Genomic DNA, 25,355 nt, shown 5'->3' on the forward strand with positions numbered 1-25,355 from the left:
TCGCCGTCGCTCGGCCCCTGTGCCATAAAACTACCCAGTAACTTGGACAGTATTTCAAAATTAAGTTCCTAACAGATTTAGGAAAGGGGAAATGATTCTTTAGGGTCGTGTCATAAGCGGATCCAATATTTTACTGTGGGGTCTCTAAACGCGACTCCCATGTATAGGGTTTTGTGGTGGTCCTCCTCCAGAAAATATGTACAATTTTGACGTCAAATTTATCGTGCATTCTGAGAAATACATTTACTAAACTAAAAATCAGGTCTTGGAAGCAAGTTTAGGTTAATAAATACGTTTCAATAAATACTTGGATACGTTTCCCTGACTGGACGATCCCCCCAACTAACGCTTGGAGGTGTGGTGAGCAGTCAGCAAGAAAAGAGCCACTGGGTAGGCCTAAACATTGAACCGGCCCACCCAGTTAAATATTCTTATTTTACTTCACTTTATTGGTACTATGAGTATGACAGATAATATTTATGTAACCAATTACACCGTAGCAAAAAAATATACTAATTATATGCTCTGTCAGCTAGGCTCATCGTTTCCAAATGTATTTTTGTCCAGCCCGTGCGAATTTCATATCAATATCAATATATTAAATTTGGTACAAGAGTGTCATTCTTTTAATTTAATTTTCGTAGAAAATTTCATCATACTATGGAAACGTCAGCATTAGCCAATGTAGCAATACTTTCCACCAATAATATGCAGCCACATTCACGTAAGGGTCAAAGGTCACTAGTTACACATGTACACGTTATCGTACCGCGGTACTGACTCAACAGCTGACAATGAAAAACACACAATTAATACTGGCTACAAGTACAAGCATCGAAATCTCCATTAACAACACATGGACATCGCTGTAAGAGCAGCCTAACGAACGAACGTAGTAGCAATAACATTCAGCCTAAGGTTAACAAAGTCTGTAACCAGTGCACCGGCGCGCAGCATATTAGTCCTTCAAACAAAGGCAGCAGGGATTAGGTTCGTATCAAAGTTGTGGGATACATAGGATATAAGTACTTCTGCTCGTATGGGTAGAAGTGGCATATCGTAGCCTGTTAATGTACTCATTAGACTTGTCATGATGTCCGAAACTGTTGTTCCATAGGCTAGTCGTATTGTCAACTCTGGTTAGCCTAACTTTTACCATAGTGTTACTGTTACTAGGCTAGTACGGGTATACCTGTCCTATCGTTACTCGTAGTCGTACCAGGAACAACACATTGCCTAGTATTACTAGGCCTAGGATGATACAACTTTGGGCTACTAAAACCGTGGCATTGAAAAACCTAGATTTGCGTCCGAATATTTCCATTTGAACGAGGACTCAAGTTTAATTTTGATTAGGCCTAGGCTAGGCTTCCAATAGCATAGGACCCTACTAGGATTTCATTGCCATGTATTGTTCCTGTAGTGGTAGTACTCCTAGTACTAGTGGTAAGCTGGGGCAACCTTGGTGAGGTTTACTGCCTGGCGGTAGGCTATAGCCAGTATAGCGTAGGCTAAGTATATACCTAGCCTAGACCCTAGCATATGTATTTATTGCTAGCCTACCGAGGCTATAGTGGTAAACTAGCAGATGCGTAGACTAGGGCTGCATGTTGCATCATACGTCCGATATTATGAAGCCCTTTTAGTTTTGAACTGGTCATCTATACTGATTGTTGAATACATTTCCTATAGGCTATGCCTATCTAGGCAACCACTGTACCAGTTGAGTAAGTACTAGCTTTTTGCAATAACGAATGTCTATAACTATAAGAAGTGTATAGACTTCAGTAGAGCTATATTATCTAGCCTATACAGCAACATGTGTTACTTCTTGAAAGGCAACCAACTAAGAAATTGATCACATATCCTATAATTTGTCATTTTGCAGAAGGGACCAAATATTTCAACATGCTTCGATCGCTCTGGTTCTGTTTGCTCTTCGGAGTGATGTACCTCAACATTTGTGAAGTCTCTGGGCTTGCCACCCTGTCCATTGATTTAAGCAGTGAGTTTCTCAAAGTTGCCATTGTGAAAGTAAGTGAAACCCTTGTTCTTTATGCTTGTAAAATGTATTGTGATTGCCATTGGCAATGGAGCTGCAGTACTCTTTACCTTGCCAATTGCTAACTGTTTGATGACAATTAAAGGACAGATAAGGTACCTGAAAACAAGTCTGTACACTGTTGTTACTTCAGTCCTTCAAAATTATACCACAAATATTTAACTTTGCCATTAAACTGCAAAAAATTTGCAAATTTATGAAAAAAATAAAGATTGTATGAAGCTTTGCTGTGCAGGATCAATATCATTCCTAATTTGACAACTTTCTAATATTAGAAGTGGCCAAATGGTTGTAACCACATACATGATCTTCAAGAATGGTTGAGGGATAGCTGGGGTATGTCAAATAACACAAGGCTTGGGACAGAATATTGGAAAGATATTGAGCAGTTGCACAATGCGGCGTTATTTTTTTGTTTGTGCGGATACATTCTAACATGCTATTGTCCATTCAGGTCAGATCTACCGTTTACATAGTTATTTATATATATATTGCCATGGCACTGTTCATATGCTGAGTTTACTACAGGCCATGAGGGCATTCAACACCAGAAGTAAGTTAAACGCTCTAACTTACAAGTGTTGTTTGAGAGTGGGTATCGGCCTGGAAATTCTAGTAGCTTTGCATCAAAGTTCATTTTGTCATTATTGTAAAAGTATATTGCCCATCATGGCGCTGTTCTATTTTGACAATCTGAGCTTTCAATGTCATTGTCGTTCATTGATTGCAATGTCAAAGTTGTAATTCTTAATGCAGTTATATAGTTTAGAGCACTAAAGCTAACAGACAAATTGTGCGTTCTGCCAAGTAAAATATCAAAAGGAACAACAGGAAGAACGCAGAAAGTAATTGGTTGATTAGTAATTGAGAGTGAATACATTATGCCAAAATCTGCAAAAGGTACTGTAGCATACATGGGTTTTGAATATAAATCACATTCTTAATATAAACGATAACAATTAGCCTAGTGGTAACTCTATGTTGAAATGTTGTTGTTATATTTTGTTGTTCTTTCTTTCCATTACTGTAGCCTGGTGTACCAATGGAAATAGTCCTCAACAAGTAAGTCAAATCGTTAACTTTGTCAGGTGACTTTGGAGATAAAAAACCAAGTTAATTTTTTGCTGTTTGTCTGCAATTTTATGTACTTTGAACTATAACTGATTGTCTTTTTTCTATTATATATTTTTTGTATGAAAATGATCTTCAAAATTAACAAACCCCTTTATTAAAATCTCTGTGCAACAAATTCAAGTCAGGTTTGGTATGGGTGTCATTACCAATCTGCTTACGGAAGCCAAAATACTGTCAAATCAAGAACAGAGTGTTGAAACAGACCTTAGTGATGGAGTGGAGTCACATGCTTACCAAAAGGAAAAAAACAGGCCCAAAGAAAAGGAGAAAATCTCCTGTTCTTTAAAATGGTATCATAATTGATTTTGGTTATTGACATTAACTCAAAGCTAATACATGAATGCATTAATTGTCAATTTATCGACGTCCAATTTTCAGGTACAGTTATTGAAACCCTATCAAAACTTGGATCATATCATGTTGAGCAGATTGTTAGCAAGTTGTGAGCAAAATCCAGTTTAATGTACCATTTTAAAAATGTTAGAATTTTGAAGATATAAAATTTTGATGCATTACATGTTATCCCATCATGATAGGCAAGTCATCTTTCAAATTAGACATAAATCTGAAGGATATTCTCTTATTTTGTCATTGCAGAGAGTCAAGAAGAAAAACTCCACTAACTGTGGCCTTCAAAGATGGAGAAACCTTACTGGGAGACCCTGCATTGGTTGTGGTATGTATCAATTGGTTGTACCATATATTGCTGGTTCCATTGACCCTAAGAGCTTGATTTGATTTGGTGTAATTTTATTGTCACTCTTCAATCATTGTCTACTGTATCATGTGATAAACATGCATTGATGTCATTGAAGATCTAATCCCTACCCACCCACCCTCTCCCTTCTCCCCTCCTGCCTTTCATCACATGCAAGTTACAAGTATTTCAGAAATGAAGAATGTGTGCAAGTTGTGCGAGAGCGTGGTGGCCACTTGGCCAAGGCATCTGACTCGTGATCCAAGGATTGCTGGTTCGATTCCTGCCTAGTTCTTTATGTTGTGTCCTTGGGCAAGATGCTTTATCGCAATTGCCTCTCTCCACCCAGGGGTTAAATGGGTACCTCTGAGGTAACTTGTCATTGGGGGGCAGTATATAACTGCTGCGGACTGCAGGGACTGTCTCTGGGACAGGTTATCATTGACCAGGGGTAATATAACGTCTGTAAAGCGCTTTGAGACCTATCGCTGGGGTAAATCGCTATATAAAAATCAAATATTATGATGATTATGTTATTGAAGATCTAATCCCTACCCACCCACCCCTCTCCCTCCCCCCCTCCTGCCTTTCATCACATGCAAGTTACAGTATTTCCAGAAATGTAGAATGTGTGCAAGTTATATATTGAGTAGTGGTGACAGGGGCTGGCAGCATACCACAATGTTGCCAGGTAAATAAAAGTTTGAGTTTCTCTCGTACGATTTGGGTAGTCACTACGTCTTTGAAGTCATACTTTTACAACATTTTGTTTGATTTTCAGGCCATCAAGAAACCAAAGAGGAGTTTCTCATACTTCCTTCACCTGTTAGCTAAGGATTTGAAGAACCCCATTGTAGAAAAGTTCCAGAAAGATTACCCTCACTATACCCTGGGAGAGGATAATGGCAGAGGTAAGGGAAACTCAGATGTGGATGGACGTAGTCACATTCTGATTACTGATTTGCATATTCATATATTTAGTTCATATACCCTTTGCATCCATATTCACATATGGACTACATACATCAAGTAAGGACAGACAGCCAGTTGAGACAATTTTCCATTGCTCATTACCACTTGATACTGTCCTCACTAATTTTGTTTCAAAGCACTTGTACTGACAGTATGAACAGTTCCTAACCTATTTCAGCTAGGGACGGGATATTCATACTGCTCATAGTGTCAGTACAGGTGCTTGAGAGCATGACATGAAATTTTCAGTGTGTAAATAGAAATTGTCAACAACTGAGCAATAAGAGAGTTATCATACATGTGAGAAGTGAGATTCTCTAAAAGGTGGTATGATATATAAATATTGAAAATTCCATACCTGTACCATCTACTGCTAAAAGTGTGCACTGAAAATACAATGCTTATTCATTTGAGACTGTAGCAGGCCTATGATATGTATTAGGGCGTTCTACAGATACACAATTTTATAAACGAGACATTGCTCAATAAAATACTTTCTTATAAATTTCTGAATTTGATCTTGATTTTTGCAGTGTATTTTAGATATGATGAAGACACTATTTACTTTCCCGAGGAACTGGTTGCTATTGCCTTAAACACATCTAGGGAAATAGCAGAGGACTATGCAGGTAAGAGAGAAATAATACTGCTACAAAATTGTCAAAAAGTTTCCTAAAGAATTTTCCTCCCCCCCCCCCTTAACCTTAGGAACCTTGCCCCTGAGATTGCCAAATTGCCTTAAGTTGCAGCAAAATACAAAATATGTATGAGGAATTGTTATTTGCTGTTATTACTTACTGTGTTTGTCTGTATGTGTTATGTGCACACACACACTGTATGTGTTATGTGCACACACGCACACATGCTGTATGTGTTATGTGCACACACACTGTATATATATGCATACACACTGTATATATATGCATACACACACTGAAAGTCGTGAAACATATAAACACGTAACGTTTTGTTGTTTTGTCATCTTTGGCCTTCCAGAGCAGAAGATCACAGATGCAGTGATCACCGTCCCTTCATTCTTCAATCAAGCCGAGAGAAAGGCGGTTATTTACGCCGCAGAGCTGGCCGGTCTCAGGGTGCTTCAGTTAATGAGTGATAACGCTGCCGGTGAGAATCCATACTTTTAAAATTGTAAAATACTTGTATGAAGACCGTCAAAATGTGAAAATCTTTCTCTGGAATTCTCATCATTTTGATGCAAAATGTTGAAATGACAAGATGATTTTATTATAAGTGATCATTTTGTTATTTTGCTACAAATTTTTAAAATGCTGACATTCTGATATTCGTATAATTCAGAATTTTCTCAAAATGTTGATCGACAAGGTTCTTATCATAAGTGATCAGTTAACACTTTGCTACAAATTATTAGAGTGATGATTTTCTGTTGTGAGCATAGCAGGTTACAAAAAGTGATCAATTTATCATTTTGCTACAAATTTTGAAAATCATGACATTCTGATGTTTTCTGATAGTTAAGAATTTTTGTTGTGAGTATAGTTCAGCATTTTGTTGGAAAATGTTGAGTTGACATGATTTCATGATATAAGTGATCATCAATTTGCTGCAAATTTATCTAATTGATGACATTTGATAAATATTGATTTTGTACATTTTTTTTGAATTTCCGACATAAGAGACTTATGGAATTAGTTATTTCATTGCAATATGTATAATATTAACTGAAGAGTTAATCAATTTATTGAAAATTGCTACTATGTGCACAATATGACGACGTGTTTCCCTAAACATGTGCTCGGGTGATGTTGGTTCTACTAAATAGTTGATTGCCATCAATATTGAGAGGAATGCATGCCTGGAATTCCTACTGTCTGGTAGGGAGCATCTTAAAAATCAAGGTTCTGTTAAATATATATATATATCTTTCCTCAGTTGCTCTTAACTATGGGGTTTTCCGAAGGAAAGAGTTCAACGCCACCGTCCAACACGTGATGTTCTTTGATATGGGTGCCGGGAGCACCACTGCATCCATAGTGGCCTACCAGACAGTGAAACTGAAAGAGGAAGGGGTAGCAGAGATTAACCCCCAACTAACTATCAAAGGAGTTGGGTTAGTGACAGCTGTTTTTGTACTTGTAACTAATGTACTATTAATGTTTGAATCGTAAAATTTCAAATGGATAACATGTGAGTACACTTGTATTCCTTTTCGTAATGGTCGAATATTTTATCCCCAAAATATATATATATATATATATATATATATATATATATATATATATATATATATATATATATATATATATATATATATATATATATATATATACACACACACCAAAAGTTGAGCATTTAGCAGGAAGCTACAAGAATTGGCCATTTAAGACAATACTAACCGTAGTATACACTCAAGGAAACCCTAAGTATGTTTTTTCATTAATCTAACAATGAGTTTTGTAAAACTAGTAATCTGTTACGTAACAGCATGCCATGATTTTGATTGGGAATATTCATGATACGATTTGAATAGTAATGTAAAGGGTTGTTCCTCAGTATGGTCTTAAAGAAATCTTTTCAAGTAGTCCTTTGTCGGGCCCTACGCTAAACAGAGCATTAATTGTATGTCCTGTAATCGTTTGGTCTATTATCCTTGGTACATTTGAGTTCACATCGGCCATTTGATCTACGCTCGGAACCCTCGACTATCTGTCACACCGTATTACATGTGGTGTCCTCAGAGCAGCTTTACATTTTTCTAGTGGGCCACTGCGTTTAACCGTTGATAAGGGGTGACCAATTTCTCTGCCGGGCAATTAGACAAACTTAGAGAATATTATCACAGACTGGGAAGCTGTTGGAGATTTGGAGACGTGACAGACAGTTTCTTCCGTTTACACAGGTTTGACAGAACTCTGGGCGGGAAAGAACTAGACCTAAAGTTGCAAGCACACTTGGCCGAGGTATTTACGAAACAGAAGAAGACCAGTAACAGCGTGTACGACTCACCGAGGGCCATGGCCAAACTGCTCAAGGAAGCCAAGAGGGTGAAGCAAGTACTGAGTGCTAATTCAGACCATACGGCACAGGTCAGTTGATAGCATAGTGGTGTTACTTATAGGGGGTATAGTGGTGTTACTAATAGGGGTATAGTTGTGTTATTTATAGGGGGTTTAGTGGTGTTACTTATAGGGGGTATAGTGGTGTTATTTATAGGGGGTATAGTGGTGTTACTTATAGGGGGTATAGTGGTGTTAGTTATAGGGGGTGTAGTGGTGTTACTTTTAGGGGGTATAGTGGTGTTACATATAGGGGGTATAGTGGTGTTACTAATAGGGGTATAGTGGTGTTATTTATACGGGGTATAGTGGTGTTACTAATAGGGGTATAGTGGTGTTATTTATAGGGGGTTTAGTGGTGTTACTTATAGGGGGTATAGTGGTGTTATTTATAGGGGGTATAGTGGTGTTACTTATAGGGGGTATAGTGGTGTTAGTTATAGGGGGTGTAGTGGTGTTACTTTTAGGGGGTATAGTGGTGTTACATATAGGGGGTATAGTGGTGTTAGTTATAGGGGGTATAGTGGTGTTACTTATAGGGGTGTAGTGGTGTTACTTATAGGGGGTATAGCGCTGCTACTAATAGGGGGTATAGCGCTGCTACTTATAGGGGGTATAGCACTGCTACTTATAGGGGGTATAGTGGTGTTACTTATAGGGGTGTAGTGGTGTTACTTATAGGGGGTATAGCGCTGCTACTAATAGGGGGTATAGCGCTGCTACTTATAGGGGGTATAGTGGTGTTACTTATACGGGGTATAGTGGTGTTAGTTATAGGGGGTATAGTGGTGTTATTTATAGGGGGTATAGCGCTGCTACTTATAGGGGGTATAGTGGTGTTACTTATAGGGGTGTAGTGGTGTTACTTATAGGGGGTATAGCGCTGCTACTTATAGGGGGTATAGCGCTGCTACTTATAGGGGGTATAGTGGTGTTACTTATACGGGGTATAGTGGTGTTACTTATATGGGGTATAGTGGTGTTACTTATAGGGGGTATAGTGGTGTTACTTATAGGGGGTATAATGCTGCCAAGAAGGACCAACCCAATGGCTTCATCTTGCTTGAATCATAAGTTCTTGCACTTTTAGTGTGATTTTCAAATGATTTGTTTATGGAGTTGTAGATAAGGCCAATAAGGTATAGATGTATGTATTGTTGAAGTATTTGCTATTTACAAAGTGTTTGGAAAAGGTTACGTATGGTGTCGCACAAAATAATTCCTTGTTAGGGCTGTGTGAAATAATTGGGTAATTTTTGTTATGAGGCTTTTACTGTCCACGTGGATTTACGTTGTCATTAATAATGCTGTAGCCATTCCAAATGTCAACATTAGTAGCACCATGTGGGCTTTTTTTTATAAGTTTCCCCTTTTAGTGAAAAGAGGAAAAGGGCAAATATATTTGTGGCTAGAATGTGATTCAAACCTGAGGTTTATAGGTTCAAACCTGAGGTTTATAGGTTCTGTTCTCTTCCAACTGAGATGTTTGGTTGGGAGGACAGAGGGGGTGGGGGAGGGGTGGGAGGGGTGGTGTCTGTCAGAAACAGTTATAGGTAACCTTTATGAACTCTGTGGGGAAAACTGTATGGAGTTAAGAGTAAAGCCCTTGTTTTGAAGCTTTCAAATGCGATCTGTCTGCAAGTCATAGATTCTTTTTAAATTTTATCAAGGACTGCATGCAGTTAATATGAAAACTTATTGAAAAGCTTGATAGGTCTACTTGTAGTCTTAACTTCCTGGGGTGGCTCTAAGTGTGTGGCTTTTGTCAACTGTCACCGTCACATCTGGCAACGTTTCAAAGGTAAACAAGAAACCACGGATTAACTCTGTATTCAATTGTTGTACGGGTTGCTTAACTAAAAAAACTCTCAACATTTGATATCTCTGCTGTTGTTCGCCCCAGATCGAGGGTCTCCTAGACGACGAAGACTTTAAAGCGTATGTCAGCCGCAAGGAATTCGTCGAGATGACCAAGGATTTCTACAACAAAATAGAGGGCGTTATTGAACGAGCATTGAAGTCCGCCGACATGACGTTGGTAAGAACAGTACTTTATACGACTGTGGGACAGAGATGGTTAGGATCAAGATGTCCCCCAAGCAACCTATAAGAGTGCCAAACGCAATGAATTATTCATCTATCTAAGTTGTGATAGCACCCAGTTGGGACAATATTTTCTATACTGTGGTGTCGTGTCCCGCTTCAGAGCACTCGTATTGTCAGTAGGGAGGTAGCATGGCTTTGATGCCACTTGGCATAAGAGAGTGAAGACTTGGACAAGTCTAAAACGGCTAGGGCAGATCCCAATGATGCCCAAAGTTGTATTGACGATTTCTTTTGTTAAGCAAAAAGACCGGTGATTTTTAGTCTGTCAATAATAATGCCTGAAGGAAAGCCTGAGGAAACTAGCAAGTTGTTGGTTAATATCACTATGGTAACAACAGTACAACTTTGTAATGAATAGCAGGTAATATATGTCTATTGACAGCCTATCACAGTATGTGCTGCTGGCCACCCACTAGTAAAGAGATCCTGTGGGTATACATAACATCCTTAAGAATATCTTTTTCATTTCTTCCAGATTGAGATCGATAGTGTCATTCTCGTCGGTGGAGGGACCCGGGTACCAAAAGTCCAGGATGCATTACTGAAAGCGACAAAAAAGTAAGCTAGTAGTAATCAATCTTTAAGACAAAAAACGCTTTTGAAGTTTGTTGTTGATGTGGTTGTAAATTTCCAAATTAAATATAAAATTTTCCAAACTGAATGCTTAACTTTTCCGAGTGAATACGAATATTTTTGTTTTTTAATGCTCCGAATGGAAGCTTCAGGCTGCTGAAGAGTATTTGGTCATTTTAGTATTCAAGGGCCAGGGTAATTCTGTGTCAAATCATGGCTGTTGCTGGACCCCCTCCAAATATGACCACCCTCATTGCAAGATAATCTCATTAAAGTAAGCATATTCTAAAAATTTCAGTTGCATTGTTTCAAAATTTGCAGAATGATCACACCGGCAAAAAATCAGGAAAATGCCACAAGGCCACAGTGGCAACAAATGTTGTAATTGAGAATATGATTATTTCATGGTGTTCCAAGCATACAATAAATTTGTGTAATTTTCAACAGAGGTCAAACTACAACATACTCCAAAATTTGGTGATTTGATATGGAATGACCCAGCAACTGAAAACATAATATCCTTTTGATAAAATGTAAATATTTTAAATTATTAAAAAGTGTTTAGAGAAATCTTTTAATGTCCTTTTTTTTATTTTCTGCTAGGAAAGAACTAGCAAAGAATATAAATGCCGACGAAGCTGCGGCCTTAGGAGCAGTCTACCAGGCAGCTCATCTTAGCAAGGGTTTCAAAGTCAAGAAGTTTGTCGTTAAAGATGCCAGCATATTCCCGATTCGGGTAAGACTCATATCAAAGTACTACAGACACTTTGCCAATTTATCCCATATTCAGTACATCTGTTGTATGTGATAATCTCATTTAAAATCTGTTGACATTTTGTTGAAGAGCTCTTTCTCATTTCCAAGATGTACAGATTTGAAGTTTTGATAAATCTGGGAAACTCATTAAATATATGAGCAAACTATATATGGAGTGTTGCGCTCATCAAAATTTTTTTATTTTTATATTTTCAAAGGAGACAATCAAATATTTTAAAAATTGTCTAAGGCCACAAACCTATGTCTAGTGTCCTTGAAACGAAGGTTATTTAAACAAAAGGAATAACATTAAACAGAAAATTAGGCAGTCACTCCCTGTAAATCATCAATATACATAAGTAGCTCATTTTTATTCATAAATAATAACTAGAATTAAGAAAAGACTTGTAAAGTGGGCAATCTTTGATGGATTTTGATGGAAGTTGCAGCTATTTTCATGATTGCTAAATGCCTATTAGAGTGATAAGGACAATGTTGTTCATAGATGTCCATAGACCTTTAAAGTTATACAGGAATCTGACAGATAAGATCTCTGGCTTCAAAAAGGAAAAGTAAATAGAAAAAAAAAAAAAACATTACAAAGAAATAATAATGAAGGACTGTGGTTGTAATGAGAAAAGTGTAATCCCTAAACATTCTGTCAAATTCCCTTTTTATGTTTTTTGTTTTCACAACTTCATGTGCATCTGTTGTACGTGAATGTGTGTTAGAACTGCCCAAGACAAATGTTTCCACTTTGATGTTCAAAGCTTTGAATCTGTTTGAAACACACGCTAAGACTGGCATCCATCCCAGGCTCATAAGGTAGACTTGTTCCTGGGCAAGATAATTGCAAAGAAGTTTGCAACAATTGCAAAATTATTATGAATACTGTAGACAATAGACTTGTATATTCAGCTAGTACTTAACAGGAAATTTTCAAGAGTATATTTGAGGCATCAACTGTCTCACCTAAACAATTGTTTTGATTGGGTCACAAGTTAAGGGAAATTGTCGTCAGTGGCCTTCCTTAAAAAAAAAATCCTAGTTACGTCTGAAGGTCAGTTCAAATCAAGAGTTGGAGCTTTGCACGGTACCATCCACCGATTTCATCGTCTTTTTATTTTTTGGTCGTTGTCTTTTACAGGTGGATTTTGACAAAATTTCGACAGAAGAGGACGGCAGCGAATCCAAGAGGAAAGTAATGAGGACTCTGTTTCATCAGAACAATGTGATGCCCCAGAAGAAGGTCATGACCTTTAACAAACACAAGGAGGACTTTCAACTCAACATCAATTATGGAGACCTGAATGGCATGATGACCCCAGACGATGTCAGGTAGGGTTTCTGCACTTTTGCTACCAACTCCCTTTCCTATCAAAAACCATGAGATAATTGCTCCACTCGGTGCTGCATTTTGCATTAAAATATGCCACAGTATGGTGGTACAATTTACCATTGCCATTTAACAGTGAGACCGAATCCCCCCCCCCCCCCCCCCCCCGACGACATCAAATACTATTTACGTTAGTCCTCCGAAGTATCGCCAGGAAATACAGAATTTAGAGGGTAACCAATTAAATGTTTGAGAAAGAAGCGAGGAAACATTACATTTGACCTTGTGGGATGAGGAAACTCTTCTGTGTCAGTTTGTTATAAGTGGTCGTAGTTCAATAACGTGAAGTAGATAAAGCCGTAGGGCGCCCTTTCAGTTTATAAATTGGTACTTCGCATTTTGTTAGAAACACGCACTAACCTTTTGATTTGCTCAGTCTTTCAAAATAGCTTATTTCTTCGGAATAGAGACAACTTATTTAATCGTAACGATGAAACTGAAAGGGAACCTGTCCAAAGTGATTAGAATTGATCAGGGCATTCTTGACAGATATGCAAATTTGTGCCCTCTTTATAATTAAATGGATAATCTGGCTTTAAAAAGGACCGGTATCTCATTCAGGTTTTTAAGTTGGCATTACGTGGCTCGTTTAAAGCTTAAGATGCAGCTTCATGCAAAAGTGCAGCTGTGAAAGAAATATCATCCTTGAGACTGTCGTAAACAAGTTTTCACTGTATTTTCTGTATTTCGCTACAGATATTTTGGTTCGCAGAATGTGAGCGTGATATCTCTTACGGGCATCGCTGATGCTCTTGAGAAGCACACGGAGGAAGACTCCAAAGGCATCAAGGCACATTTCAGGATGGATGAAAGTGGCATCTTGCATCTCGACTCGGTAAAGACAAAAGATATCATCTGCGATTTATTTAAGTATATACACGCAGGCAGTGATTAGGATCCGACTGTGGATCGTATTGAGTAAGAATCTTCTCCAGTTCTCATGTCTACACAGTACATTCACTCCTCATTAATACTTCTGCCATTTCACAATTTTGAAAAACACAAGTCAATGTATAGACTGATACTCTAGACGTGCAACAGTATCATTTCATTTACTACCAAATGTCTTGAAAATTTTAGAAACATCCTCAAATGACGAGTTAAGGTAGATCTTACGGTACAAAATTTGAATTTGATACGTTGCAGAACGTGAGAAAAAAAACCCACCACTGTCAGTCCAGGCTGCTTTTCCACACCACTTTTTACATTTTGAGAGATGACCCAATTAAACTCTGTGAGGCTGGTTGATTAAAAAGCGTGCTGGACTGCTCAGTCTACCACACACCTTAATAGGAAAACATATGCCCAATGAAGTGTAAAATTCATCTGCCTCTAGTCATCCCTACGTGAGATTGGTCATCTTTACCTCTGATGTTTTCCCCCTTCCCTTCAACCTCTAGGTGGAGGCTGTATTCGAGAGGATAGAGAACGTGACGGTCAACGAAACAGAGGCAGAGGAGCAGTCTACATTTGCAAGTGAGTTCTCTCTCTTTATTAAGTTAGTTCTCTCTGGTGTCAACTTTAGGTCGGAATTTGTTTGACCGTTAAAGTTACAAAAATTTCTCAAAGGGGAGGAGACACCCCCTCCCCCTTAGACCCCTCACCCGGGACGGCGATCAGTATACCCGGCACTCAGGAAATCCTGGGCACATCCCTGATACATATATAGGGTTGTGTCACAACATCTCAATTATCAGCGGGGTCCTGTCGTTCTGTTTCACTATTTGTACCATTTTCTTTCAATTCTAGAGCTTGGCGATACCATCAGCCGATTCTTCTCTGGATCTAACACAGAGGAAAAGACAGAGGATGGAGCTACAGAGGTGAAATTTTGCTTTCATTTTTAAATTTAATATTTATAATATTATAATATTGATAAAATATGAAGTAAATGAATAACGGATAACAGAATGGGAAATATTGAACAACTAAAGATGGTAAAGAAATTTTGGGTGAAAGATTTGAACCAGTGACTTCAGGATTTCTAGGATGGATTTGTAACCTTTGATAGGATTGTTTTTTCTTTTCAAATTTTAAGTATTCTTCTTTTGTCAACCAATTATTCGATAGGTAATGTTCTTGTTTTGTGAAGGGTTTATACGTGTAGGAAGTGTGTTCTATTTTATGAGGTATCCTTACAATTAAACCCAAGTGTGAAAATAAGTTGCTTTCTGTCATACTTGGAAATGATTTTATTCGTTGTTTATTGTGGGATATAGTGACATCGTTGCGGGTTAATTAATGTGAACTATAGTGATACCATCTTCCTTACTAATCTGAATTTTCTTTCTTTAGGAAGAAAAGGCTCCAGAGGACACCGTAGAGAGAGGCGACGGAGAAGAAGATGGTGACACCGAAGGCCAAGAACAGGAACAGGGTGGAGGCGATCCAAAAGATGACGGAGGGGATGAAGGGGACTTAGAGGGAGAGAAACCAACAGAGGATGAAAATGAGGAGAAAGAAGACAAAGTTGCTGAAGAAACTGACGAAGAAACCATCGATGGTGATGAGGAGGAAAGCGAAGGGGGAGAAGATGGTGACATAAGTGAGGATACTAAAGATGAGAAAGAGGGTGGTGAAGAGGAAGAGCAAGGAGAAGAGGATGGTGGACAGGATGGAGAGAAAGAAGAGGAGGTTGCTGAGGAGGGAGAGAAAGGAGAAGAGGGTGACAAGGAGGATGGTCAGGAGGATGTTGAGGAGGCAGAGAAAGAAGAAGAGGATGGTGAGGAGGAAGAGCAAGGAGAGGAGAAAGTAGAGGAAGGAGAAGCAAAAGAACAGGAAGAGGAAAAGAAGGATGAGACTGATGAAAAGGTTATATTTCGTGATCTCTTTTCTTTCCCTTTTTGGTGTTGTTGTTTTTTTACATGTGTCATGTGTATGTAAATGACTCTAATTTCCCAAACAAATTTCATTTAAAAAGTTTTTTTTTTGCTTTGGGAACTTTACCAAACCTACTGAGCATTTACTGTAAAAAGGAAGATAGCAACTGATATTGATGCTACGACCCCCTCCTCAAATTTGCCACCAAATGGATCCTGTAGTTAATAATCTATTCTGTCATTTAATGTGTCATGGTACAAAAACGCTGTCCAAGCAAATAAAGCAAAGTTTGGAAGTTTGAAAAAAAATTTGATGTAGAAATCATTATTTGAAATGATATTTTAATCTGCTGGAAAGGTTAAAAACAAAAACTTTATTTATAAAATGATATTTATGATTTATAAAACAAAAAAAAGTCATATTCTGACTTTACAGGGAATCATATTGTGGTCTCATTTTGTGTAACAGTTTTGAAGGCTCTGACTTTTTGTCTGTTATAAAATACTGTTTCCTGTGTACAAAAACTGCTACACATTTTTACACTTGTATCTAGCAATTTTATCTTTCTTTCCGCATAGTCTTTTGAAGTGCCAAAAGCGGATAAAATATTCCCTGCCTTAACGAAGAAAAAATAAAAAGAGGAAAAAATAAAATATATTTTCCCTCATTTCAAAATGATCTATTTCTGGGAATACTTTATCATGTCCTGTTGAAAATCTATTTAGTAATCTATCTGCTTAACTTTTGCGGATGTACTTCTGATTCGTAAAGCTTTCAGAATAATTCTTGTTGAGGATTCCACAAGCCTATCACTAAATTTCAAGTCCACTATCTGCAATGAGGACTGAGGCTCTACTAACACGACCCAGCCCCACCCCTCAGAATTGATGCTCAGTTTACATGACAGCTAGTTAAGACTATGGACTTGAAGAAGTATAGAAAAAAAAACTTCATAAAACTTGTTGGCAGGATCATAAACCTGCTGATAAAATATATTTCTGAAGCGAGAACATTTTGCATCCACGTTTGGGTCTCCCACTCCTCTTCCCCCACACCCCCACCCCTTCCTTCACCAATAGTTTACAGGCCCTCACAGACAGTCATTGTCATCATGTGAATCTTGACTTTCAGAAGGACGGAGAGAAAGTGAAGAAGGACAAGAAAAAGAAGAAGAAGAAGGATGAAGACAAAGATGACAAAGACGCAAAAGCCAAAGAAGAAACGAAAAAGGTGAAGCTGACTAAACCGCAGATACAGACAGTGAAGGAGGCCATATCTGTGGAGATAGAATTGCTAGACTGCAAGACCCCCTCTAAGGAAATGAAAAAAACATCGAAGGAAAAGTAAGTCAAACCTTTTTCCCTTTGTAAGTGTTATTTTTCCTTTGTAAATGTTATTTTTCCTTTGTAAATGGTATTTCCCTTTGTAAATGTTATTTCCCTTTGTAAATGTTTTATAATATGAACTGAATTTTGTGTAGGCTTCACTGTATTGAGATGTCTTGACAAGGAGTTTTACGAAATACTGTATTTCGTGACTTTTTGACATTGTAGTGATACTGCGATGGATGTTTTTGTTTATTGGCGAGTGAGCATCTTTGGGTATACCAATGTTGACTTGTTTTTAACACTTACACAAGCATAAATTACTTTTGAGATTAAGATCTTGCAAACAGTACAGATTTAGCCACCTTCTGCAGCCGTCAGGCACCATTTTATTTCCCTCTCCCCATCCCCGACCCTCCTTTCTTTGTTTTCCGGGCATAATTCAACTCAAGAAAATAGAAAGTTGTAATATCTTGCCTTGGATATAGTCACAGAGTGCCCTTGACACTGGTGTGGGGAGGGGTGGGATCCCTTGAATATTCCCATAGGGTGTTGAACCCAACTGCTCTGTGTTAAATTTGCAAGCCCTGCGAAATGAACCCCCGCGATAGGTTAGGATAGCGGGAGGATCGAACACCCAACTAGGTGTTAAATTTTTTTAAATGTAAATGCCCCTTGGGATTTCACCTGGGATCAGCAGTGAACTTGGACGAACCGATTGTTGTTGTTTGTATTTTGCGGTTGTAACTTGAGCATTTTCTTTAAAGAATTCCACAATATTTATCTTCTGAAGTTACATAACATCTAGATAAAATAGCTGCCTTTGTATGACACCATATATCTGTGTATTTCGTTGTTTCCGAATTGTACAGATTGAAAGACTTAAGAAGGATACAAGAGGCCAAACGTGCCAAGGAGCAAGCCGTTAACAACCTCGAGTCTTTCATCTACGAAACTCAGGAGAAGCTCTATGAGGACGAATACCTAGTTTGTTCGCTGGAGGAAGAGAGAGATCTGATCCGTGCCAATCTCAGCGAGGCTTCCGATTGGGTCTACGAGGTGGACGCAGACACCAACGCAACGGTAAGAGTCAGTGGCAAAAAAACCATGTTGATCAGCTGAGGTAGGAAAATTGGAACAACCTGAGGGTGAATAAACAGTGACAGAGACAAGGCTTGTAAAGATATCTGGAAAAATATCAACCAGTAAGGCAGTCATTTTTACAATGTCAGAGAAGCCACACATGTAAATTTGGGACAAGCCAAATGGCTTGTTACTTATATCTCATAGCAACTGGCTGTGCAATTTAAGCTCATGTTGGAGTTTTTACCATGCGGGTAGACCATATCAGATTTCGGGGAAAATGTGGACTCCCATATACTATGTTGGATTGCTTCTGTTGCCATGGTCCTTATCTGCTTGATCTGTTGCCAAGGCCTTTATGCACTTGATCTGTTGCCAAGGCCTTTTTCCACTTGATCTGTTGATCTTTATGGAATGCTAATAGCATATCCACTCTCTGCTGAGTTATTCAAATTATTGTCCAGAGTAGCAAGGACTTCAAACAGTTTTTTTCAGTCAATCATGATAAAAAGTATTTGCTGCTATTTGAATGAGAAGTCTTACTACTTTATAGGTCATAAGATTAAGTATTCAAAATTAAGTAGTGGAAGTACAAGTCTAGGCCTAAAGTATCATAATTTCAGCCACTTGCTCCAATATGCCAGTAGTTCAATAAAAATCAACTGGCTATAATAATTACATGTACTCACAGACGTTAATAATAACATACATAAGTTTAATACACTGCAGGCTTTTTTGAACAGCCCAATAGTATTAGCTGATAATAAGCAGTAATGCAGGGCATGTGTTAGGTATGGTCATCGCACCCTGATTCTTCATCTTACAATCGTTTAGCAACTTATCTTATAATGAAGAAAATGTACAAATGTCTGATTATTTTCTTTTCCATAATTTGCAATCTTATTTTGAGTAATTTTTTTCATTCTTTTCATTTATTTGTTTCTTCACAATATAAATTTAGAGAAGTTAACTAAGTGACAAAACACATCAACAACAGGGAAAATTGTGAAAGGAAGCACTCCAAAAAACCCAGAGGGCTTGTCTAGTAGAGCGCTCCCATAAGTAAATAGAGAGAACAGTACAAGAAAACAGTAACAATATATCCACCCACACACCAACCCAATACGATAGTTTCGATAGGTTTAATCTTCGAAATTCATTTTTCACACATTGTATCATGCCTGAAGTGAGTATAAGTGTATTATGTCTGAAGTGAAGAAAAGTATAAGTGAAGCTTGCAACGTTGATGGTTGTCATGTTGCATTAAAGTGAGACAAAACCACCATGTGCTTATCCTGGCAGAAAAGGCCATTGCTTTCTCTCTTCCTACCTGGCAAGCGGCAAACTCCACTCGCATTTAGCCAGTAAATAGCCCGAATTCATAGGCCTGAGGGTACTTTCCAATTTTTGGGTGGATTTATTTGATTTGAAACTTCCATAAAATATGATGTACCCAATGTAGAACCATTGGTATATCTAGATATTAACGTGTGATAATAAAGTATTTATTCATTTTTCCTTTCGTGGTAGGTCTTCAAGCAGAAGCTACGAGAACTGAAGAAACAAACCAAAGATCTGTTCTTCAGGGTCAAGGAGAAGAAAGATCGGCCCGAACTGGTCAGCGCCATGAAGACTGCCCTAAATACTTCCAAGGTATTCCTGGAGATGATCAAAAATATCACGGTGGAGGAGGACTCGCCCTTCTCTCAAGTCGAGGTCGACCTCTTGGAGAAAGTTTACAACAAATCTAAGGATTGGTTCAAGAGCAAGATGAAGGAACAGAAGAAACTGGCGGACCACGAACGGCCCGTCCTGCTGACGTCGGATCTGCAAGATAAAATATCGGATATCGACAGAGAGCTGAGGTACCTGGTGGGAAAAGCCAAGACTGCCAAACCCAAGAAGAAACCCAGCAAGGAGAAGTCAAGTAACAAGACGGACGAAGCAAAGAAGAGTAACGAAACGAAGGCAGGCGATGAGGAAACGATACAGACAGGTAATTAAACTAAGACGGTTTTTATTTTTGAAAGTTTGGGCAAAGGTCTAACGGACGCTAAGCCTTCTTCCGAGCTTAATGGAAGGTACGTTTGCCATGAAAGCCTCCTGCTCTGTTCTTCTTGGGAACATCATATTTGATTTCGAGTTTGTTCGAAATTTTTTTTTGCAGATCTCCCGGTAGAAGACAAAGCTCCTTCGGAAGGTAACGAGACGGAACCAATAACAGAGGCAGGAGAGGCAGAGGATCAGGGAGAGCAGCCGACAGAAGGGGATGCGGAAGAAGAACCATTACAGATCGGCGGAGGGGAGGAAGAAGCACAGTTGGAAGAGCCTGTACCCATGGATACTCCACCAGGTCAGTAGAAGAGCCACATTGACTCGTATGAAGTCCGGTGTCAAAACCAGGGCTTAAATCACCCCCCACTGAAAGATTTATTATATGTGAACAAAATCCATCATTTTCAAAGTACACATTGACTATGATATGTAAAGATATGGGCTCATTTTTGTATTTCTTTTTGTATTAATGTCTGATTGTGACAAGGACATGAGACATTTGGAATTGTGAAAGGTTTATTTCTTGACAGATTAAAAGAGGAATATATTCTAAGCGTCCTACAGACATTTATTTTCAACTTCTTCTTTCCTGTTTTTTGGAGATAGCAACTGTGTAGACAATTCTTGTACCAAAATTGGACTTGAAGCAAACAGGTGTGATGTCATAGAAACACACTCACAAAGCTGAATTCTTTTCTTGCAAATGTATCCAATTTCACTCATCAACATCTGGATGCATCTTAAATTTTAATACACTACAGTCGTTGGTATATTGTTCATTTCACATCCGCTGAGGTAAAACTGCAACACTTTCTTAAGCAAGGTAAAAAAAAATAAGTGAAAGAATTAAGAAAAGCAGTACTTTCTGCAATCCGTGTACAACTATGATATAAATCCTGTTTCTGAGTTTCTCAAAAACAGGTAGGAATTGTACGAATATTTTGCCAGACTGTTTAGAAAAATGTTCATTCTTCAACAGTCAAAATAGATTTTTCTCTGAAACTATCCCTTCTTGTTCAAAACAACTGAGCCTTATTATGAAAATTCTTGTCATTTTTTTTTTAAATTTCCTCTTGTTTTCATTTTCAGAGGAACAAGAGACAGAATCGAGCCAAGAGGAATCGGAAGAGACAACGCGAGAGACGGAACCAGCCGATGCTACCACGGAGAAAGAAACGGCGCATAACAGCGGCGACCTTTGACCCCACATTCCATCGTAGACCACACTATTTTTTTCAATTGACAAGATGAAGAAATCGCTTCAGCCCGAAGTAGATCAGTCGGACTTCCCAAACAACTCTGTCCTATCCTGTTCTTGGTTTTTTTCGACCATCGGACAGAGATGGCAAGCTTGTCGTTGCCAGTCAGGATCAGAAGGCAGAGGACTGCATTCTGGGATTGTTCGTGATGTCAAATGTGGACATTTGTTGGGTTCAAGGTGACTGTTTCTTTTACATAGTAAGACTTGAGACATATTTTCTAGACATTGGATTTTAAGTAACCCTTTGGATTGTGTTTCCAAAACTGTTTTCCTTGTGTTTCCATATTCGTCTCCGATATCGCCCTGATAGTTTCCACTGTTTCATAAGTGTCATATATTAATAAAGATAATAGATTTTCAAAATCTTTAACTAGGTAAGTTATTTTAGTTTGGTATTTTGTTTAAAAAAAATCATTTAGTTACTCACTGCAAAACTGACAATTGTTTTTTTTTTAGCAATCATAATGTCAGGTTTGTGATCAATCAATACTTCATATATAACATACAACCCTGCTATTGTATCACCTACTCAAGGCCATCATGGAAAGTCACAATATCATTGACTCCAAAGTATATAACTTGGCCACAAGCTGGGGTATATCTGTCGCATTTTGGTGAATTTATTAGATAACACATCCAAGCTAATTCATGTACAGTACACTGCTTAGTGATACTTTCTGATCAATTTCCTCGCCCCTTTCCATCTGTTAAATGAGCAGCAGAATTCCAAAAAGAAAAAGGAAAGTAAAACAATAGAGAAAGTTTGTCAACTAGACACAGCTGTTAAGGCAAATTGGGATTTGGGTGGGGGGGGGGGTGGGCTAGAACCAAAGCAGCTTTCTTAATGACAAGTGACCAAAATGAAAGTCTGTTTTTAAAAGTTCTTTATCAATTAATCAAAGCCAATCTGTGACTTTTTGAAAGAGTCTGCTTTTGGTTGTGATGCACCGTAAAAGTATCTCAATTGCTTATCGTTTGTTCTTTACCTAAAGGATATCTATATTCACACACTCTCTGTATATTATATCTTAGCTTTTGAGAGGTTTCTGTAATAAAATCACACTATCATTAATAAACATTTCGTAAAATGCTGCTTTGACATGAATATAGGAGAGCATGGTGTGCCCAGAGTCGATAGACACACTTGTATTCTAATTGTGAGTACTTCTACTTGGCCTCAAGGATTTCAAAAAGACAAACAGATTTTCATAGTAACTCATAATTTCAAGTTAGAGAGAATCCAAAATTATTTCAAATCTATTTATTTAATATGGTTATGTCTCTTTATATAGCTCTCTTCACCAAAGGCCAAAATGATCCTTCCATATGCTCACCTTTCACAGTTTGATTGTTTTTGTGTTGTATTATCATTATTATTATTATGATTATTATTATGATTATTATTATGATTATTATTACTATTATTATTTATTTTTGGTAATATTCCAAGTTTATTTGGTAGGTGGTAGTTATTTTGTATTGCACAACAGTTCCCATTGTGTAAATTTCAAATATTTCTCATTCAGCTTCTCTTGTCTAGGTTTTTGGTATGATTGTGATTTTGAAATTGCTGCTCTAGTAGTTTCAGTATTTATCAATAACTGTTCTTAGGACAGCTATCTGTATTTTGCAATTGTTAATTTGAGGTTATTAATTATCTTACTATCATAATCAGGGCTTGAAATGCACCATTGACAAAAGTACCATATTCTAGTCTGTCAGTAACATCTTTGCTTTCTCCCTTTTTCTTCCCATCCTCATGCCCCCTCTTCCACCCCCAGCCCCACCACCTCCCCCGATAAAACATACTTACATATTGATAGTGCATGAGGCTTTAAGTTGTTACTTCAAATGACTAATTGTTACCTACTTATTAATTTGGATTTAAAATTAAGAGACAATGCCACATCCTGCCAAGTAGTTAGTTTATGGTGTCTTTCATCATAAACCTTGGCAAATTTATCCACCCCCTCCTTCCACCCCCCTTCCCCACCCTCCCATCTCGGCCCATCCTTTGCAGGTATGACCCTTGCATAGGTGTCCTTTTGATAAAATCAATGGGATATGTTACGACAGCTATGCATTTTTTGCCTCGTCTTACATACAAAGTCTATATAGTTATTTATATATCTGTGAAAATTGCCTGCAGTTGTAAACTTCAGGGTAGATAAAGTGAACGACAACCTTTTTTCTTTTTCTTTGTTCTTTCTATTGTTTTGTGGACAACCTTTTTTCTTTTTGTTCTTTATATTGTTTAGTGGACATCTGATGTCATAGTAGGTCTGTATTCTATCAAGAAGTGCTTTCACATTTAGTATCAATGTCAGTAGTGGTAATATGATATGTCAATCTGTGTGCTTTATTTGAGAAGGATTAATAACATTGTGTTTTGTCAGGAACCGAATAAATGAGTAACGTGTACTGTTACATTGTGGATAGGTCTAGTGAATTGTAACTTCAGATGTGTATCTTTATTTGATTTATTGACGGTGAGAGGGATGAGGGTAAGAGAGTAGGGGGAAAGGGGTGGGAGGTGGGGTAGGTTTGGCAGACACCAAGTTATGAAATTTCAGCATTCCACATTTTCAGATGCTGGTAATCAAACTGGGGGGGGGGATAGGAATTAGTTTGTGATTTAGACATTTACCTTTACATTCTCTATTGGTTTGGTGAGGTGGAGAGATCGTGGGATCAGTGTTGTTACTCATTTTTGATGGCTTCACAATTGGCAGCAGGTTTGTTATTAATATCGTTACTGAAATGATAATACATGCTAGATTTGTCTCTCATAACTACTTATTGCAACATTGTGTAGCCTTAAGAAGGGAACAACAAATGCCAATGGGAACCCTTTCTTGTAGGACTGAAAGAAAAGGAAACGAAAATAGGAGAACCGAAAAGAAGATGAATAAACTTATTGTCATAGACTTGTAAATGTTATGAACAAAGGGAGCCATCGTCAATCATAGAGCTGGTAAATACTGAAGCACTTGCTCAACTAAATATGTATATATTGAAAAGAAATATCTTAAACCTGTAGCTCCATCTAGAGTTTTTGAGCATTTTAGCCTTCTGGTTTGGGGTAACAAGCAATTTTTTGAGTCTGTGGTCGGAGACTTTCACAAACAAATTAATATTTCTTAAAATAAGATCGCAATTAACCAAAATAATGTAATTGAGTGTGTAATCAATGGACCATGAACCATGGAGGCTTCAGCAATTTTTTGTTTGCTTATATACATACATTTTGTGGTAAGGTTGATGACCTAGTTGATGGGAATTTATAGCTCACAATTTTATTCTTGGAATAAAGTTCTTATAATTAGGGAAAATTTATACCTTAACCGAATTCTTGATTGATGTATAATTTAATTTGAAAGGTTTAATTAAGGGTATTTATTATGTTGCTTTTGTCATGAATCCTTTTTTTTCCCCCATTAAATGTAAAAAATTATCATATTTTTTAGTGAAATGTTGATTGTTTGTTTACAGAAGGAATTTTTTGCAGTATCATACATTTTCTTCAAATATGATACTACACAGTCAAGAGAGAAAACAAAATGGTGTTTGTCAAATATAACTAAAGTAAATAAGTAGTTAGTATGGAAGAGAATATAATAAAGTTAGATGACAAGCGACAACTTTTATTGTGTTCATTTTTAAGTTTTGCATTTTAGTTGTCTTCTACATTATATGATTGGATCTTGGGCACATCTGCCTACACCATCAAATGTATTGTTTTATTTTTGATTTGTAAAGTACACATACAATGTGCCATCACCAGTTCATTTGTTGGAGGGCCGTGGGAATGCTAATAATTAATTAGCCAACAGAACCATGGCCCTACTTTTAAAGACATGAGGAAATATGCTACTCTCTCTATCGAGTGCAGCCAAAGTCGATCTTCCTGTAACAAACGAGATTAAATGAGAAGAGAAACTTAACCGGCCGTGTAAAGTTTTACGGATGATAAACCACAAAGTTCTTGTAATTTATATGTAAATAGTACAGCCGCTGTCAATATGTTGAATGCTTGTCCGAACACGCGACAGAAATCAGGGAAATTCCCCTGGTTTGGTC

At 37.7% G+C, this 25,355-nt stretch overlaps 1 protein-coding gene across 2 annotated transcripts; it reads left to right on the plus strand.

Moving 5' to 3' along the window:
• The first annotated feature begins 799 nt into the window (after positions 1–799).
• LOC139977119 (hypoxia up-regulated protein 1-like) lies at positions 800–24,916 on the plus strand. 2 transcript variants are annotated; one of them, XM_071986218.1, is made up of 22 exons: positions 800–990; positions 1,889–2,034; positions 3,093–3,124; positions 3,794–3,872; positions 4,675–4,804; positions 5,399–5,494; positions 5,862–5,990; positions 6,777–6,954; positions 7,744–7,930; positions 9,804–9,938; positions 10,482–10,564; positions 11,183–11,315; positions 12,483–12,673; positions 13,428–13,566; positions 14,132–14,207; positions 14,481–14,554; positions 15,027–15,542; positions 16,683–16,894; positions 17,749–17,959; positions 19,490–19,955; positions 20,127–20,312; positions 21,104–24,916. In XM_071986218.1, the coding sequence occupies exons 2-22, from the start codon at positions 1,909–1,911 to the stop codon at positions 21,214–21,216; spliced, it is 3,492 nt and encodes a 1,163-aa protein (XP_071842319.1). In that variant the 5' UTR covers positions 800–990; positions 1,889–1,908; the 3' UTR covers positions 21,217–24,916. The 2 variants fall into 2 exon arrangements, with proteins under 2 accessions (XP_071842319.1, XP_071842320.1); XM_071986219.1 differs by having other exon boundaries at positions 16,686–16,894.
• The last annotated feature ends 439 nt before the right edge of the window (positions 24,917–25,355 follow it).

The sequence above is a fragment of the Apostichopus japonicus genome, chromosome 12 (assembly GCF_037975245.1).
Source record: "Apostichopus japonicus isolate 1M-3 chromosome 12, ASM3797524v1, whole genome shotgun sequence".
Classification (NCBI taxonomy): Eukaryota; Metazoa; Echinodermata; class Holothuroidea; order Aspidochirotida; family Stichopodidae; genus Apostichopus; species Apostichopus japonicus.